This window comes from Octopus bimaculoides, chromosome 30 (assembly GCF_046866305.1).
Source record: "Octopus bimaculoides isolate indiv1 chromosome 30, ASM4686630v1, whole genome shotgun sequence".
Lineage (NCBI taxonomy): Eukaryota > Metazoa > Mollusca > Cephalopoda > Octopoda > Octopodidae > Octopus > Octopus bimaculoides.
The window spans coordinates 19,141,188-19,161,776 of record NC_142957.1 but is presented as its reverse complement, the minus strand read 5'-3'; the positions used below and the strand labels follow the sequence as shown (position 1 = coordinate 19,161,776).

The window sequence follows — 20,589 nt, the reverse complement described above, 5'->3', positions numbered from 1 at the left end:
AAACTACTACCTTATCCCTGACCCTAACCGTAACCTCTCTATTTCAGGGTGCCTCATCAGCCAAAGAGTTTTACAACAAACACCATCGCTGGACTGAGGGACTCCTCTCAGCTGCCAAGGCTGTCGGATGGGGAGCTACTGCCACCATGTAAGTATACACACACACCACACATACACATATATATGTATATATATACATATATATGCGGCTAACCACATGGTTCAGGGGTTTGGGCATCAGGCTCATGCGAAAGAACGAAATAATAAATGGATTAATATTAATAGTAATAATAATAATGATATATACACATATGTACACTCACACACATGCATAATTGTCTGTGTATTTGTTGTTCCAGGGAGGCTGCTGATAAAGTTGTCCAGGGTGAAGGTAAATTTGAGGAACTAATTGTGTATTCCAAAGAGATTGCTGCCAGTACAATCCAGTTGGTGGTTGCTTCGAAGGTCAAAGCTGACCGCAACAGCAAACATCTCTCAGAACTGACCGATGCCTCAAAGAAGGTCAACCAAGCGGCCGGAAAAGTGATTGGTTCAGCTAAAACAGGGGCAAACGCTATCGAAGAACGAAGTAAGACTTTTTATCTTGTCGAACAAGATTTTCTTTCATTCTTTTGATTTTTCTTTATCTTTTGCTATGGCCATGCTGGGGCACTGGCTTGTAGGGTTTCAGTTGAATGAATTGACCCCAGTACTTGTTTGTTTGTTTTTTCTGTAAAGTCTAGTACTTATTATATTGGTCTCTTTTGCCATACTGCTAAGTTACACTCACACACAGATATATTTTCTCGTTCGTTTTGACCAATAAGGCCATTTACCTGGTTTCCGTGACGTATAAGTGACCAAGATAGCAACACTCTCTGAATGGGGGAATGTCTGTTGAGGGGATTCCATGAACCCCTACACTTGACTGATTCTTTATTTGAATGACCCCTGAAAAGATGAAAGGCAAAAGATGACCTCAGTAAGATTTGAACTCTCAAAATAAAGAGAAGAAATACCTCTAAGCATTTTGTCCAACATGCTAACGATTCTGCTAGCTTACCTTGTGTGTGTGTGTGTGCCATGCAGTGGGACTGAACCTAAAAACCATGGGATTGCCTGCTGCTCTTTGTTCTTGTTTTTTGTTTTGTTTGTTTTTGTATTTTGATTTTTTCCTTCATCATCAATCTTTCTTTAACCCTAGGCATTCTGTCTCTCCCTCACCAAAATCTTATTGGCCTTCCTTTAAACCTTTAAAAGTTTCAATAAATTTTGTTAATTCTGCTCCACCTGTCCCTTCTGTTCCCTTTGTATCAATCTATCTTGATAAAGTCCCCTAATCTGTTCTCCATCTCTCAACTTGTAATGTCCCCTCTGTGTCCCTCTGGTGGCAAGAAAAGGAATCATTCTAATCACTTCTTCTCCCCAGGTTTAATGGACTTTTCCAGTCTAAACTTACATCAGACCAAAAAGCAGGAAATGCAGATAAAGGTGAGTAAATGACCACCCCCGAGGAATTGCTTTCCACAATAAATCAACAAGAGAGCTTCTCCATGGTAGAAACAGCAGCCAAATCTCCCTCAAATCACACCCTACAGTCTTATGTATGTATGAGCCAATGAGGGAGAGCTCTACATGGTAGCTAGGCATTGTAGAAACAGCAGCCAAATCTCCCTCAAATCACACCCTACTCTCATGTCACACTCTGGCATATCGTCATCTGGCACAAGATCATCTTCAATGCCACATTCTCTTGCAAGTTACTTGCTGACCTTGCCAGAGCTGGTGCCACATAAAAAGCACTTGGTCCACTCTGCAGAGAGAGCATCCACCTGTACAAGACATGCCACAACAAACAGCAGAGCACGGTGCAGTCTTCTGCCCAGCCAGCCGCAGTCAGCATGGAAAGGGGAACGTTAAATGACGATGGTTGTGTGTGTGAAATTGCAGTCATCGCTGATGCCATGTGTGAAAAACATCCTTCAAATGTTGGTTCTTAATCTATCAATCTGTTTTGCCAAACCACTAAGTTACAGGGATGTAAACACACCAACACCAGTTGTCAACCAGGAGTAGGGGACAGGTAGACATTAACACACACATATGTACATGACGAGCTTCTTACAGTTTCCATCGACCAAATCCACTCACAATGTCTCAAGGTTTTGATCAGTGCATAGAAGACACTTACCTATGGTACCATACTGTGGGACTGAACCTAGAACCATGTGGTTGGGAAACAAACTTCTTACCACACAGCCACGTATGTGTGTGTATATATGCACATATTTGTTCATGCACATACATACATATATATGCACACATATTTGCACACGCACACACACACACACACACACTAGCATGGAAAGCGGACGCTAAACGAAGATGATGATACACCCATGCATATACATACATATATTCATATACACATGTGTATATAACTCTACACCTATGTTGGACAATTTCACTGAAAACTGGTTAACCAGAGAGCTGCACCAGGTTCCAATCTGATTTGGCAAGATTTCTACTGCTGGATGCCCTTCCGAACATCATCCACTGCGAGAGTGTCATGGGTGCTTGTGATGTGCCATTGACCTGACACCAGCATCGGCCACAACTGTGGTCTCACTCGGCTTGACAGGTCAACACAAACATGGTGTATCACCAGGAGTGTTGGTCACCTGTCACTGCATCCATGAGGCCCAATACTCAAATGGTGCTTTTTGCGTGCTAATCAGACGGCATTGGCATCGGTCATGACCACATACACACATAGACATCCACATGCATACATACATAGACACAACATTTAGTACCTGTATCAAAGTGCAATGTTTTAATTAACAGGTGTTGATTCTTGAGATGGAGAAGGACTTGAAGAATGAGTATGAGAAACTAAACAACATTCGCAAACACCATTACCAGCTGGCTGGTGAGAGTGAAGGCTGGGATGTTGAAGAGGTAAGGGGCTGACTCTTAATTCCACTTTTGCTTACCATTCCATGTGTTCTGTTTATTTGTGTCTGACTCACTGATTGACATAAAATAGAAGTTGAAAATGCATTGGGAATAGTTAAAATATTGCATTGATTTTCGATTTGAACTTTTTGAAAATCTGTCGAAACTGAAACCGGTTGAAGCTTTAAATATATTAATAATAAAAAAATATTTTAACTATTCTCATTGTATTTTCAACTTCTATTTTTACCTATATTTCTACCCATGTGGAATAGAATAACTTTGTTTTACACACATACAGGCTGCATAAGATATTTGAGGACAGATTTATATTTATAAAAAACGGATATATTATAACAGATAATAACTTTATTTATCAGAAAACGCTATGAGGATAAAAATAACCCTTCTTTTCTATAATGTCATTCAACAAAGCCTCCTTCAGCTTCAACAACTGCTTCTATATGAGATCTAAATCCTCTCCATGCTCCAATCATGAGGTCCTGGTTCATTTTGGACATTACTCTGGACTATGGCAGCTTTAAAAGAATCTTTGGTGTTATGGCCGTGTTCATTGACCTCTCTCTCAACCAATGCTCCACTTGTAAAATAGTCCAATGGATTGAGATCTGGGGAATTAAGAGGCCAAATGTTAGGGGGTTATGTGATCATGAATATTTTCAGCCATCCATTCTTGTGTTACTAGAGCCATGTGCGATAGTGCAGAGTCTTCCATTGCATACAATGTTAATCCAGGGCTTAACAAATGTTTCCAGGACCTCAATGTAGGCGGCAGAGTTAACTCTGAAGCCTTATGGAAAGAAGTAAGGAGGCATCACATATCCTTCATTCCTGACAACAACTAAAACCATGATGGTTTTCAGGAAATTTTGGATGCATAACCCTTGGAACTTCAGAAGGGTCTGCCCATAACCATTTGTCATTTCTTCTGTTAACTTTTTGATCTTGGTCAAAGTTTTACTCGTTTGAGAAAAACCAAATCAAATCTTCTTCTGCTGGGGTTTTCAGTTTGTTTAAGAGCTTTTTAGATCTGATGTAGCGATTTTCTTTTGCTTTTTCTGACAAATTGACATATCCTCATCATCTAAGACTTATATCTGATGTCTTTGTGGACAACATTTCTGACTGTTCCTTCTGACAAATGGAGATCTTTTGCAACTGACCTTATGGACTTTTTGGGATTGTAATCAATGGTCTGTTGAGTAAGCTGAGGGTCTGCCATTATTATATTCTGAAACAAAGATTATACAAAGTTAGCAAAGAATGCAGTAATGACCCCAAAAAGCTATGTCCTCAAATACCTTACACACCCTGTATATATATATATATGTATATATATATATATATATGAAGAGCGTAGCTCGAAACGTCAAAGACTTTCCGTATTCCCGAGCGTCATACTAATATATACTTTTGTTATTTACACCACCTGTCCTCGTCTGTTGTTATTATTTGTATATTCTCCTATATATATATATATATATATATGTCTGTCTGTAATATGATATGATATGCGACAATTATTTGGTTGCCATAAAACTCTGAGTTTCGAATGACTTCAGGGCAATCGAATAATTGTCACATACTATATTTACAGATAAATTCCTCTATTTACATAATATTGATGTGTCTTTCATTCTTTTGTTGTCATACTATTATATATATATATATATATATATATATATATGTGTGTGTGTGTGTGTGTGTGTGTGTGTGTGTACTGACATATATACAAACATTTCAAAAGTGTATCAATGTCATCGTTTTTGAAAGATTTCTTTCTGGAAACAAACTGATGTCATTTGATTCGTTTAATGAATTAATCTAAGATTTAGGAGACATTTTAAATCAATTTGGGTTTCATAACGAAGAATAGTGTCTGCCCAGGTAAAATAATGATATGAGAGGTGACTAGTCACTTTTGAAATGCCTTTGTGTGTGTGTCTTTCTCTCTCTCTCTCTCTTTATATATATATATATATATATATATATATATGAGAGAGAAGAGTGTTGTAGTTGGCTTAAAGCATTGTAGTACAGAAATAAAATCTGAAATGAAAAGGGAAATGAGGAAAGCTTCTAACAATGAAGAGATGAAAGTTGTGAAACCGTTTCTATATTTAGGGGACAAAGACCTATCTTCAGAAGTGCAGAGTCAAAGAAATGTGGTCCCTGTAGTTCCTGGCATTTGGGTAGCTGGATGGGACTGTACACTTCTGAAAACGGGCCTTTGCTTCCTAAATATGTAATGGTATTTGGACAAGTTAGAAAGAAATTCCTGTTCCAATTCCACAACAGAAAGAAACAAATACTTCTTTAGGGAGAAAGATTTTCCAAATGAAACTGTGAAACGGTCACAAACCATTGTTTGACAAATTCACACTCTTAAGACTCTTAAATGATGACGATGGTGATTTGCAGTTTTAACTCAGGTTAAGTACTGCATTGCAAATATCCTATCCTTATACCCTACCAGGACCACACACATATATATATATATATATATATATATATATATATATATATATATATATATATATATATGTAAAGTGATTCCTCCAGTTTCCAAGTTCAGGCAAGGCACTGGTCAGCCCAGGGCTGTAGCGCAAGCAGCTGTGGTGGGGCTGCACAATGGTATTGAACCCCAAACCACATGGTTGTGAAGTAAGCTTCCTAACCACACACCTGTGACTACACCCATAACTTATACCCTCAATTTCAAGAAGACAAACCTATTGGACCCCATATGAAATCTAAGGACTGATTGTTTACAAAATTGTGATCCCTTAATCTTTTGCCTGTCTTAAGCCTTTTTCGTGCTTCGAACTTTCACTCAGCCGTTGTCTTCAAACATTCTCAGTTGATGTGAAGCTTCCCTTTCATAAGTCCTAAACTACATTGGTGGTTGAAAAAAATTTGGAACGTGCATCATATATGATGTATGGACCCCAGGGAAATATGTCCTGGGTATCACGTGACAGGCAAAAGGGTAGGCAATAAACGAAAAAGATGTGGATCAGCTTAAAGAAATGGTTGTCATGGTGATGTAATTGGTCCAGTTTCAGTGCCGAGTCACAGGTCAAGTGATTTCCTATTAAACAAGGACAGCATCCTAACATTTGGTGTTCTCCCTAAATTTTCTAATCTCTGAGGTTTTGTTTTGTTTCAGGGAGGTTTGGGGGTATGAGGCACTTTCTCTGTTAACTGTCAATTAATGTTGGTTTATTTTGTGCCAGGAACTTGATGTCATAGAGAAACAAGACCAGTCTGACACAGAGCAGGTACCAATTCCCAAATTCCTCGCCACATGACCCTTTCATCCTTCTCCTCCATGACTTCTGTTTTTTTGCACTTCATTACCTTCTCCCATCTCAACCAGGCTTACAGATATGTGTGTGTACACAGTAAAATATGCATACGTATACACACTCCATAAACCTATGTGTATACACACACACACACACGTGTGTGTAAAGCCTTATATCTGTACAGCATATGTTGGAGATGTTGAAAAGAAGTCACGACCCCCCACTAACCTCCGTCCGTCCCCTGATTGTTTTGGGAATGCTGACAATATTTCTATCCTGCATGTGTTAAACATTCAACCCTCACCCATCATCCACTCCTCCTCCTCCACCCTCACTGATATGACCATCACTCCTCATATGTTTGGTCTGCTATTTGGATGTTCTGCGTGTGTGTGTGTGTTTAGGATTGTTTCATCTTTTATTTGTTTCAAGTCATTGGACTGTGGCCATGCTGGGGCAGTGCACTGCCTTGGAGGATTTTGTCTATCAAAGTGGCCCCAGGACTTATTTTGTTGTTGTTTTTTGATCCCTTAAAGTCTGGTGTATATTCTGTCTCTTTTGGCAAACCGTCAAGTTACTGGGATGTCAACAAACCAACACCATTTGTTGAGTGGTGAGGAAGGCTGACAAACAGAAATGTATGTGTGTATATATACATATACATATATATATATATATATATATGTGTGTGTGTTTGTGTGTGTGTACACACACAAACGTTTATGTTCTGAGTTCACTTTCAGCCAAGGTTAGCTTTACTTTTCATCCTTTTCACCCCCTAAAATTTCAGGCCTTTTGCCTGCGGTAGAAAGGATTATTATTATTATTATTATTATTACCTAAAAGAGATCCAAACCATTATTGACTATCTTTATTTTGTGAGTTCTTTTATCACCAAAGTCACTGATGCGTGTCTGGTTTTCATGCATTGCAAACCAAAATTCCTTTCCCGCTTTCCAATCCCTTTACCATGATCTATTTACAGACTCCTCTAAGATTTCCATCAACATTTCATTATTCTCTCTCTCTCTTTCTCTCTCTCTCTCTCTCCCTCTTTCTCTCTCTCTTTCTCTCTCTCTCTCCCTCTCTCTCTCTCTCGTGCTTCATCTTTTTCTCCATCTCCACTTACATGTGTATGTATTGTGCACTTGTGTGTGTGTGTGTGTGTGTGTGTGATTGTTCTTTGATTTCGGGTCGTCTTTCTAATCAAGGTATTCTAAATCAGGGGTTTTCAAACTGTGGTCCGCGGACCACAGGGGGTCCGCAAGGACAAGACAGGGGTTCCATGGACAGCAAATACTTTTTATGGGCAATTTGATTTTATACATGTTTTATAATCGAAATCTTTTAATTGACAATAAACCTATTTGTTAAACACTGTTAAATAAATAAATGTAAAAATATATGTTATTTTAAGCAAATATTTATGTATAAATTTCATAAGCGTTTATGAGGGGGTCCCTAAGGTAAAGCCTGAAATATAAAGGGGTCCCCAAGTCAAAACGTTTGAAAACCCCTGTTCTAAATCATTCCAGCTGTGACCTACATTAATAACATGGGATTTGAGGGAGATTTGACTGCCATTTCTTCAATGCCTAATCACAATGTACCAGTCTTCTTCATTGGCTCATACATATATATACATATTAGAGAGCAGGGTGCAATTTAAGTGAGATTTGGCTGCTATTTCTCATATGTTTATATAAGCACCAGTTGAACACTGGGGTCATTGTAATCAACTTGATCCCCTCCCCCAAGCTGTCCTTGTGACAAAAATTTGAAATCAATATTATTATTATTATTACCTCTGCCTTAGCGAAGGTGGAGGTATTGTTTTCAGGTGTGTTTGTCCGTGGACAAGACATCTCACAAACCGCTGGATGGATTCAGATGAAACTTTCAGGGATGTTTTGCATCGTGACTGACACAAACTGATTAGATTTTGAGATTGATCCAGTACCGGACATGGATTCTGGATCATTTTTCCTGTCTTTTTACTTAATTTTTCGAGAGTGCTCAGTTTTAGTTTTCTCGTTTGTGAGAGCAGTTGAGTTTATTTCAGATGTTCTCGTTTTAAGAATCATCCCTGGCTAATGTTGGCGTTGCCTTGGCAGAGGTTTGTGCTCTCTGACCCCTTTCTTCTTCTTCTTATTATTATTCTTGAAGGGGGTGAGTTGGAAGGTTTGTTAGCAGAGCAGCCAAGATGCTTAATGGCATTTCATCTCGCTTTACGTTCTGAGCTGAAATCTGTCAAAGACAACTTTGTCCTTCAGCCCTTTGGAGTCGATAAAATAAACACTGAGGTTGTTCTAATTGACTCCCCCTCCCCCTTGCGCCAAAATTTGAGATCATTATTGTTGTTGTTATTTATTGTGTTCTTCATTTTCTGTCATTACTGCTAATTGCACATTGTGAAATGTCACTTTATATATTTTTCTCTCTCTCTTTCTTTCTTCTTCTTCCTCTCTCTCTCTCTCTCTCTCTCTCTCCTTTTCTTCTTCCTTTTCTTCTTCTCTGTTGTGATTTTCAGTGGCTGCAGATGTGTGATAGCGACGGCGGTGGGGGCACCCTTGACCTGCGGCTACCAGACTCCAGTCTGGCACACTCGGGTACAGATGCCGTGAGCTCCGACCACTAACACATACGCATATATATATATACATACACAGACACACGGACACTCCATAGCCGTTACTACTACTACTACCACCACCACTACTACTACTACTACTACTTGTGGTACTGCATCTGATTTCTTGCTTGTTTCTTTTGTTCTTCTTTGGGCGTTCGGTAAGTGTGGGTTCTAGTTGATGATGATGATGATGATGATGATTATGTTGGCAATGTTGATGTTGTTGATGATGTTGTTTGACCCTCAACTGGACTCTTGTCCAGCAGACCTAGTATCGAAGGTATTCCAGCCATGGCGATCTGGTCAATTTTTCTTACGTGGCATGGAACTTCCCACCAACCCCATTCTCCAATGGGGTTGGTGGGGGTCCATGGCTGTGATGTTTGGCTACTATGTCTAGCATGCTGAACTACCACGTAAAGGATCCCACATTTGCTCCTGATGATGGATGAGGAGGAGGAGGAGGATTGATGTTGTTGGCCATGTTAATGTTGTTGATGATGATGATGATGATGTCAGTGTTTCTCTTTTTTTCTTGTTTTCGTTATTGTGGTGTGTATGGATGTGGGGTAGGGGCAGAGGAAAGGTCCCTCTCTCTCTCTCTCTCGTCTGTCTACCCATCCATCCATCCATCCATCCATGTGTCTATCGAGACAAATGCAGTTATATCAAATACCATACAACATAAATTGTTGATTTATTAAAATAATCTCCTCCTCTCTCAAGAGGATGTATCATAATTAGCAACCGGTAATTAAGAGATCATCCCAAGAATCCAAAGCCGACATGCCATTAAAGAAGAGGACAGGTTTATTGTCTGGAGATGAAGAGGACTTATATAAAACAGAGGAGAAAATAGTTATGGCTGACATAATTTTTATCATTGAAACAAAGACAAGTTAGTGACATGTATTTGAAGAACGCAGACAAATACAAGAATTCTCTCGACCTATCTGTGTCTTTATTCATCCATCCCTCTTACTCTCGTGTACTCTCCCTGTTAAACGCACTCGTACTCTCTCTCCTGGATTATCTCCCCTTCAAACCACACACGTACTCACTTTCAATTTTCTCCCTCTCCTGTCTACATCATATTTTTTCATATTTTGTTTCATCCGGATAGATTCAGACAGGAAATCTGGATGCAATCCTTATTCTTAAGATGGCAGAAACGTTTGTTAGCTTTTCTTCGAGCTCTTTGTGTTCTGAGTTCAAATTCAGCTGAGGTTGACTTTGCTTTTCATCCTTTTGGGATCGATGAAATAAAGTACCAGTCAAATACTGCAGTCGTCGGTGTACTCAACCACCTTCTCCCCTTGGAATTGTTTTTGCTGTGATGGGGGCCCACTTTGCTTTTTGTCAATAAAATAAAGGACCAGCATTGACAAACAGGAACAACAGTGTCTTTGATAGGCTTCCTTACAGTCTCCATCTAACCTGGACCGACTCTCAAGCCTTCGGTCTACTTCAGGCTATGAGGGAAAAGGCCCAAGTGTTGTGCACTGGGCTTGAACTCAGTACGACAAAGGCCCGAAAGAAGCCACACGTCTTCTCTTTCCCTCTGACACCAGACTCTGCTTGTTTCTATTGAACCTAGCATTCCATCCACAGCTACATTGTCACATCCTCTCTATTTTTTTTTTCCAACATGGCAGTGTGCACTTTGAGGGAGATTTGGCTTCTATTTCTAGCCGGTTAAATAGTATGTTGTTGTCAATGTTGTGCAAATAAATGTTGTAGCATGCACCGCTAGCTGCATGTCACCCAGATGCTTTACATACACATACCAGTCCTCAGTCGAATCATCCAACCCATACCAGCATGGAAAGCGGACGTTAAACGATGATGATGATGATGACATATATATATATATATATCTAATTTTGATATTTCAGTTGCTCTAATACATACATACATACACACACATATATACTCACACATACACACTCAAATACACTTAGAAAAACAGATTTTTAAATGGCTTCCAACAGCAACTCACATTTCATGTGGAAAGGAGATATTTGACATTTTTGTGTCTCCTTTCCTTCAAACTGTCTTGAGGCAATGCATAGCAAAAAGTTACTGTGACACACATGTTCAGGGCTCTCAAAAGAATTTAGTATTTTACAGCCCTTTAACAAATGAGCCAAGTGAATAAAAGCACACACGTGAGAAGAAAAGAGTCCTCACAATCTGCTTATTGCCATCATGATACAGGACTAGATACTGCAACAGCTTGTGTTTCAAGGGCCCACAGCTCTTCAGTATCTTCCCGAAAAGCCTGAGAGACTTGCATGGGGTGGATGTGGGTGTCTTCAAAACAAAACTGAAACTCCACCTGTCAAGGATTCCAGATGAGGGCAGCAGCATCAAACTCCCTCGTTCACCAAATGCTGCATATCACAGGAGGTCTCGAGTAAAGCTGATGGCAGTGCCCCAGCTGAAACTAATTCAAGGGTAAATACTTACATTAACAATTTGACTCAGATTTGCATTACTTCTACCCAAAGGTCACATCTGTTGAGGTGGTCACTTGGATTTCATGATACTGAGTGGTCACCACAACCTTTAAATAAGGTTGCTTGTCATTGGATAATGATATGCGCACACACGCACACACACACACACACACTTGCTTTATTTGCTGAATAACTGAATTTATTTTTACAAATGTATCAAGAATGTGTTGCCATAACAATTATAGTATGTTACCAACAATAGTGTGTTGCCATAGCAACAATAGTGTGTTGTCTTGACTAATTTTTTTGTGTTTTTGTGTTTTTATTTTTACATGTTTTACCTGTATTTTTTTATTCATTTTATCTCACTAACTTGGGCAGCAAAACATATGTTTGTGTGTGTGTGTGTGTGTGTGTGTGTGTATATACATACATACACCCACATACATGTGGGTGCATATGTCTATTGCACGAGGTACGTATAAACTTGTTTCTCTCTTCATTTGTCTGTACAGATCAAAACTGGATGTCAGCAGGGCGCTTGTTTACAATCTTAGATAAGCCATAGAACAGCAGTCGACCCGTGTTAAAATAAATTATTATTGTTATTATTGTTATTATTATAACAACTAAGGCAGTAAGCTGGTAGAATTGTGAACAAGTCAGGCAAAATGCTTTGCAGTCTTTCCTCAGTTTTTTCTGTTCTGAATTCAAATTCAGCCGAGGTTGACTTTGCCTTTCATACTTTTTTTTTTGTGGCGGTGGGGGGGTGGATTCCATAAACTAAGTACCAGTTGAATACTGGGGTTGATGTAATTGACCAGTCCTCTTCGGGGCCTGTGCCTTCAGTAGAAAGGATTATCATTCTTCTTGGCCAGACAAAATGCTGAGCCGTGCGTCTCTGCTCTTTTCCAGATGTTCTGAGGTCAGCTTCATCTGTCCTCCTTCAAGGTTGTTAAGAGAAACTTCCACTTCAAAGATGAAATCAACTTTCCCTTTTGCCCATCATGCAAGGGATGATTATTATTATTATTATTATTATTATTAAGAATCATTTGTCTTTCATCCTTTAACAGCAGATAAATTAAGTACCAGTTACATACTGGGGTTCATGTAATCAACTTGTCCCCTTCCCCTCAAAGTTTCAGGCTTTCTGCCTTTAATACAAAGGATTATCATTGTTGTTGTTGTTGTTATTATTATTATTATTATTATTATTATTATGAATTTCTCTTTCTCTTTCTCAGGATAACAAGAGCTGAACCCTGACAATGTCCTCACCATTTGTACAGAAGAGAAGCCTAATATTACTGTGGATGTGTGTATATAAGTGTAAATGGATGGGTGAGTGCATACATAAGTGTGTGTGTGTGTGTGTGTGTATATATATATATATATATAGATAGAGTGTGTATACACATATGTATTCATATATGCATGCATACATATGTATTTGTACATGTGCATACATATGTTTGCATATATATATATATGTATATATACGTATATATGTACGTGTGTGTGTGTGTGTGTATATATATATATATATATATATATATATATATATATATATATATATGTGTGTGTGGGTGTATAATAAGCAGCTGTATATAGAATGATGAGCATCTTTGGTTAGAAGCAGAGTCAAGGAAGAGTCTTTGTTTTTCTGTGACTCTCAACTCAGATTGGTTCGGGTGGCAGCAGGAGGCGACAACAACAAGAACTGCATCAGCCATGGCAACAACAACAACAACAACAACAATCATAAGCAGCAGCAGCAAATTCTTGAACAAGTGACTCACTCACACCTTACTCTCTCTCTCTCTCTCTTCTGCGTATTGCACTCACACACTCCACTGCTGCCACTCTGACCACCACCCTTCTTCTCTGATGATGCAGAATCAACCTGAAAAACAATCAACATGTCTTTGTGTGGTGGCTGGGATGGTAGCCGTTGGATTTCTGCAAAATGTCATCACTGCCGCCATCGAGGGATCCTGTACGTGGTCACACAACCCGTTAGTGATAGCAGCCCACACTCCCTCAAATCACACACCCTGCTGTCATAAAGGAAACAGATGGCTATATTGAACAATGTGGTGGTCTCTCTCACCAATAGATGTGATGGTCATGACTGGATCAGGGTTATTTGATCCCCACCACCACCACTACTATCAATGTGTGTCGAGGCCCTGAGAAGTTGTGTCCTTCCTGCCTTATAACAAGCAGCCTTTTTTTTTTTCACTTCATTCTTGCTAAACAGACCAGCATGATTGTCACAACATCCTTTCTCACCCCACCCCCACCCACCCCGTCTCTCTTCAATCAATATTTCTGACTTTGTGGCCTCTATAAGAAATAATGAAATATTTAATCTATTTATATACATACATCCTATATGTGTGTGTGTGTGTGTATATATATATATATAATATACTGTTGAAGTGGTGTACAGATTTTATATATGAAGAAAGAATTCATCAGGATTTGGATGAAAATAGATTTTATCCAAATCCAGACAACCTCCATATATATATATATATATATATATATATATATACATATACACGCACACATTCACACACGCACACATCGCAGAACTATTCAACAACATCCCTATATGGCACAAAATGTTTCTCCTTAAATTGCATTTTTAATAAATAAATAAAAGTTTCTATAACAAAAAAAAAATAAAAACAAAAATCAATCGACCTATCAAGTCAGATCAATCGCTCGATTGTTTAATTATATAAGAACAGAATAAATTTGGATTAATTTTTTTTTTATTATTATTTATATATATATACACACATATTTATTTTCTTTTATTAGCTTTATTTGTTTATATGCATGTATGTATGTGTGTATGTCTATGTATATACACACACACACACAGGTGCATATATGTCACCTCCCTCCTTTTTTCTCCTTCTCTTACACCTCTCTTCTCCCCCCCCCCCCTCTTATTTTTTTCTCTCTCGATTGAAAATTTGGACAAACAAGATAAAATAAAAAAATCTCAATAGAAATTGAAGGTGTTTTATTATTGTTGTTTTTATTGTGTTTAGAAGAAAAAAGATGTCTGGATGGAAGCTGCACAGGTATTGTTGAATTTTGCTTGTGTTGAAGAAATTATATTTGATTGTGCTTTTCTCTAGTTAAAAGACCAACTTAGCAAACTTTTGAGGCCTGTTGGTTTTGTCAACCCTCTCAGATCTGAGCCCCTCTCTCTAACTTTACCCTCCACTTGGGCTCCTCAGAAAAAGAAAAAAAAAATCAATAGCTGCATACTCCACCCAGGAGTAACAATTGCAGGCAAACTCACTGGCAGAATTACAAAAAAACCCCCCAAAAAACAGGAGAGTAATAATAGGCTGTTCTCTTCTCAACTTCTGGATATGTTCACCTTGCCTTGCTTAAGAGTAAACTCTTTGTCCAAAGAATATCATCAATAATTTCCTCATCTGTAAAGAGCCAAGGCTTTGCTCATTTACAAGACGAAGTCTGTGGTTTCTTACATGTTCACCTCATTGCCAAACAAGAAAATTGCAGCAAAGTTGCATGAGAGTGGTGCCACATGTGACATGATATAACTTGTTTGACTTGCGCATATTTCTTTTTTTTTTTATTTCTCTTCTATTTTAGTGAAATTCGACGAGTGGCACCCATGCCAACGTCGTCTCCCTCATTGGACATGAAACTCAGCTTGCGAAGACTTATTGGGGCAAGCGAAATCGAAATCGTGATGGCACCTGTGCCCAGCATCGCCTTTCTAGCACTTGTGCCCGTGACATGTGTAAGGACTTTCGAGCGAGATCGTTGCCAGTGCCCCTGGACTGGCTCTTGTGTGGGTGACACATAAAATACACCATTTTGAGCATGGCCGTTGCCAGTACCGCCTGACTGGCCTTTGTAGGATTTTCGAGCGAGATCGTTGCCAGTGCCCCTAGACTGGCTTTTGTGCGGGTGGCACATAAAATACACCATTTGAGTTTGGCCGTTGCCAGTACCACCTGACTGGCCTTCGTGCGGGTGACACGTAAAAGCACCCACTACACTCTCAAGTGGTTGGCGTTAGGAAGGGCATCCAGCTGTAGAAACTCTGCCAAATCAGATTGGAGCCTGGTGTAGCCATCTGGTTTCACCAGTCCTCAGTCAAATCGTCCAACCCATGCTAGCATGGAAAGCGGACGTTAAACGATAATGATGATTTTACAAACCTGGTGTTCATATGTGCATTGCATGTTTATTCTTCTCTTTCTGATTCCTACTCAAAATTGTTTACAGCTCAAAGCCGTCTCCTTAACCAGCAGTTGTGCATTGTAAATGGGTTGTGAAGGCATGGAGTCCAGCTGCAACGAAAGGCAAAAAGAATGTGATTGATTGGTGTCAGCAGTGGAGGAAGAGGAGACACGGGTGGACTGCCTCCCGGAACAATCTACTCTGTGCAAACCAGCAATGATCATTCTGCAGGTTCACCCATGGAAATTTGTTACGATTTTTACTTCCTTTAAGCGATTGGGTTCAGCTGTCTTGTCCAGGTCATCAGAGAACGCACCAACGACAGTGCTGAATGCCGCCATGCATATGTGGACTCGTCACCCAGATCTGCGGATCTCACCGGACTGTTTGATCGGTCGTAGCGATGAGCAGTGTGTACAAAGTGCAGGAACATGATTGATGCAGGCTGAAGACATACGCCGACAAGTAGGGGGCATGAGTACAGCCACGTAGACATAGACCAGCAGAAGCCTCAAGATGTCAGATTGTCACTTTGAAAACATCTGGAGTGAGCAACAAGGATATAACAAAACACTTGAATGTGTTTGCTGTAAAACAGTGTTCAATACCTGGCAAGGACATACTCCCTTTAGCAAGACAATCAGTTCCTACCAAACAAACTGTCGAAGCTGTGATGAATTGAAATCCCTGCAGAAGTGCAAGAAAAACTGCAAAAGCTCTTGATATTTCGAAATATTCAATGCAGAGGGATTTTAAAGAAACAATCGCAGCAGCTTCTAGGAAGAAACAACTCAACAGGGATAAAAACCATGTTAGCTGAGATGAAGCACACCACTAACAAAGTGTTGATCTGGTCTAATGAGAAGCTCTTCACCGTAGAAGCACTTACCTCCAACAGGCAGAATGACAGGCTTTATGCAGTGAATGGAGGAGGAGGAGACTTGTACAGTCAGGTATGGGCTGCCGTTGCATCTGATAGGTCCAAGCCTCCTTTGATCTTCATTGATGCTGGCATCAAGGTCAACAGTGAAGCTTACAGAAACCTTCGGTGGCCTTTACAACTTCACTCAAGATGGGGCTGCAGCCCACACATCCAATTTGACACAGAGGTGGTGCAAAGAGCATTTCAGTGGGTTTTTTGGGGGACAAGATGATATGACCTGCTTCAATCTCATGGACTTTGTGCTCATCCCTATTCAGACATGTCAGATGTGAAGAAAGCCCTTCTCTCTTCATAGGACAAGTTGCATGAAGAGGTGGTACAGTGGTCATTTCAAAATATAATTACTGCAATGAATTGATAAGTTACATTAGAATGTGTGTGTCATATTTCATTATTTAACCTTAAGTTTATTTGAAATAATTAAGAAATATCAATGGGAAATCTTTGTGGGACACCCTGTGTAGATAGACATATTTACATATTTTTACATCTTTATATATGTAGTGAATCTTGCAAGCATGAAGTGGATTTAATCCACCATAGCTGAATTTAGATTGACACTTCAAGCCTCTTAAACAAATGTAAATCTTTCTGGGACACCCTGCAAAGACTACTTTCTCCATTAGTGATACCGCTGCACCTCTTAGTTGTCCATATGACTTAAAGCGTCAACTTCAACAGAACTTTTCTCACGGTAGAACTATGGTTTTCCTCTGACAGCAGTTGTACATAGTCCAGATGCCTTAGCTAGGCTGAAAGAATGCCTTCACCACTAACCTCTTCTACTCCACCAGAAGCTAGAATAGAGATATCACAGTACCACCAACAAAGCCCATTGTTCTCAATGACATGTCTATCCTTCTGAATAGTTATAAAAGCAACAACCCTGAGCAAAAAGACAGTCAGTCAGCTTGTGACAACTCAATAAGTTAGCGAATGACAGCCATCATCAGTTAGGGAGCGGAACACTAGAATCGTGATCACAGCAGACAATGGTCGGCGAGAGAAAAGAAATCTACTGTCAGCAACTGTGAGATAAAGTCCCACAACCAGACAACTTCCACTAGCTCTATATCTCTTCTCTTACAATATCATTCTAATGCTATCGGTGGCTGACTGCTAAGAGAACGTGTGCACAAAACTATACAAAGAAAAATTCTACCCCATCTAACTTTCGCATGCTCTCGGATTTTATAACCTGACCGATGAGGTTCATCTTCCACATCCTACAACATGCTGTTACACTAATTAATTTCGTCGTTACAAACTGGTGACCTCAAGCAAAAGAATTGCTGCCTTCTGATGCCACATGTCGCTGCAGCTTTCATATCAACAGTTGCAAACCCAAAGGTAAATTAATGATGCACCCTCCTTCGACCTGCTACACAAAGCTCTATACTGCAATGCAACACTGCCGATGCACAAGGAATTTGCCGACCATGGAAGGCAGAAATGCATCAGTTCGACGGCTACGTGCCCAGAAACTGAAAGAAAGAATGGGAGCACCCACGTACAACGTGTTCACTGCAAACTTGAACACGAAGCAGGCAAAGAGTCCGATGGCGGCCAATTAAATACAAGTTTTCCATTTCAAAAAAATTCCAGGTGAGTCATTTACAGACACCAATGCCTTAATTTCCAAACGAACAGTTACAAAATTTATTTATTGATTGATTTTTTCTTTCCACTAAACTTCACAAGGACCATACCTGTAACACATTACACTAATTCAAGTTTCAGTTTGTCATATTAGATTAAAATTGACTCTGCTTCCATCCGATCAGACTCAAATGAACTAAACATTTATTTATAACCTGAATTTTGGTTTGCATGCCTTCTCACTTTTATTCATATTTTGCATGTATGTTTTTTTCTCATTCACTTTGAAAATGTATTGTTGCATATACACATGCATGCATCTTTCCTCAGCGCCTGGCCTTGCACACGCATCTGCACACATGGTTCATACACACATGCTGGAGCACCACCTCTAATCGAGCAAATCGACCCCAGGACTTATTCTTTGTAAGCCGAGTATTTATTCAAGCGATGTTGAGCGTGTAAACACACAAACAAACACACATATATATATATATTTATTTATTTATTTATGTGTTTCAGCCAAGTGGCTGCGGTCATGCTGGTGCACCACCGTGAGGATGGGCTTCTTTCAGTTTCTGTCTTCCAAATCCACTCACAAGGCTTTGGTCGGCCTGAGGCTATAGTAGAAAACACTTGCCCAAGGTGCCAGGCAGTGGGACTGAACCTGGAGCCATATTGTTGGTAAGCAAGCTATATATCTGTGTGTATATATATATATATATATATATACACATGCTTATGTAGATATTTACATATACACTTAGATATTTAAATAGTAAGCGGTGTTCCACAGAGCACTGTTTTAGGGCCACCGCTTTCCATAGTGACCCTGTCAGACATGCCCTTAGCTGCTCCGAAAAATCTCACTGAAGATTCAGAAACCTGGAAATATTGTGCATCTGCAATGGGAGTTGGATGCAATATGAAGGTGGGCTGACGAAAATATAACTAACTAAAAGAATAACCATTCTTTTCATAAGCTCTGCAATTGCACCATCAAAAGTAATTAAGAGGACATTTTAAGAGAATATAATTTGTCAACTGAGACAATGAATAGCTGTACTACATCCGAGTTCATTGAGGACGTACCTGCTGTCACTAAGGTTAATCCAAGGACTTATGCTATCCACCCCGATATCTTCATACGCAAGTATAAAAATATGTCTAATATCAGACACACCTCTCTCTCCCCTTCCACTCCTCCCCACCAATGGATAAACAACCTTCAGTTATGCATTTGCTGCTTCCAACGTTAATTCCATATTGCCAGAGGAAATGAATGCATGAACCATCATCCCCCTGATGTCCATGGACACGACGGACTGGACTGTAATCATTCCAGGAATAAACACTATGATCATAGAAACATGCGTAGCAACCTATTGAAATATTTCTAAATTCCATCCAAATTCCATACACACGTATATATATATATATATATATATGTGTGTGTGTATACATATATATATATGTGTGTATAAATAATACAGAATGGGACAAGGACACAAAACATGCAGACAATTAGGTGATACAAGAAAGGGACAACCTTTTACTGTTTGTTCTACAGACTGGGAGCTCCTCTATGCTGATGACCTTGCCCTAATTGCGGAGTCACTATCAGAACTAGAGGATAAGTTTCAGGTGTGGGAGCAAGGTCTAGAATTGAAGGGCCTTAGAGTCAACCTAGCTAAAACCAAAATCCTAATAAGTAGGAAGGTAGATAAAACACAAACCCCTTCAGGTAGATGGCCCTGCTCAGTATGTAGAAAAGGAGTAGGTAGTAACTCTATAAGATGTACCCGGTGCAAGCTATGGACACATAAGAGGTGCAGCAACATCAAAGGCAGGTTAACTAGCAAGTTAGTTTTTGTTTGTGGCAGATGTTCAGGTGCAATAAAGACTGTAAACAAACAGGAAACAACTATCTCATTCCAGGGTGAAAAACTAGAGGTAGTCGATAGCTTCCGCTATCTGGGCGACCAAGTTAGTAGTGGGGGTGGGTGCGCTGAACATTAGAAGCATCAGTTGTGGCGTGCAAGAGAGACGATTGCGCTGGTATGGACATGTGGTGAGAATGGATGAGGATAGCTGCGTGAAAAAGTGCCACACCCTAACAGTTGAGGGAAACCGTGGAAAAGGTAGGCCCAGGAAGACCTGGGCTGAGGTGGTGAGGCAAGACCTTCGTACATTGGGCCTCACCGAGGCGATGACTACTGACCGAGACCTTTGGAAATGTGCTGTGCATGAGAAGACCCGGCAAGCCAAGTAAGATCGTTGCCAGTGCCCCTGGACTGGTTCTTGTGCGGGTGGCACATGAGATGCACCATTTTGAGCGTGGCCATTGCCAGTACCGCCTGACTGGCTCCCGTAGGATTTTCGAGCGAGATCGTTGCCAGTGCCCCTGGACTGGCTCTTGTGCGGGTG

General features: G+C 39.9%; 2 protein-coding genes across 21 annotated transcripts in view; one reads left to right on the top strand and one right to left on the bottom strand.

Annotated features, from left to right (window-relative positions):
- LOC106879202 (huntingtin-interacting protein 1) overlaps positions 1-14,412 on the top strand; it is a 278,609-nt gene extending 264,197 nt beyond the window's left edge. For 8 of the 20 annotated variants that reach the window (XM_089345992.1, XM_089345993.1, XM_089345994.1 and 5 more), the window contains 7 exons: positions 48-148; positions 360-589; positions 1,430-1,491; positions 2,848-2,961; positions 6,216-6,260; positions 8,818-9,077; positions 12,626-14,412. In XM_089345992.1, the coding sequence (XP_089202118.1) occupies positions 48-148; positions 360-589; positions 1,430-1,491; positions 2,848-2,961; positions 6,216-6,260; positions 8,818-8,925 (660 nt within the window). In that variant the 3' untranslated portion in view covers positions 8,926-9,077; positions 12,626-14,412. The remainder of the gene's footprint in view (positions 1-47; positions 149-359; positions 590-1,429; positions 1,492-2,847; positions 2,962-6,215; positions 6,261-8,817; positions 9,078-12,625) is intronic. The other 12 variants (XM_089346005.1, XM_089345997.1, XM_089345991.1 and 9 more) reach the window with 5 other exon arrangements.
- The window catches only part of LOC106879204 (F-box only protein 8), a 67,642-nt gene continuing 61,456 nt past the window's right edge, over positions 14,404-20,589 (bottom strand). Inside the window, exon 8 of the transcript XR_016239159.1 lies at positions 14,404-15,730. The gene's annotated coding sequence lies outside the window, so the exon portion shown is untranslated. The remainder of the gene's footprint in view (positions 15,731-20,589) is intronic.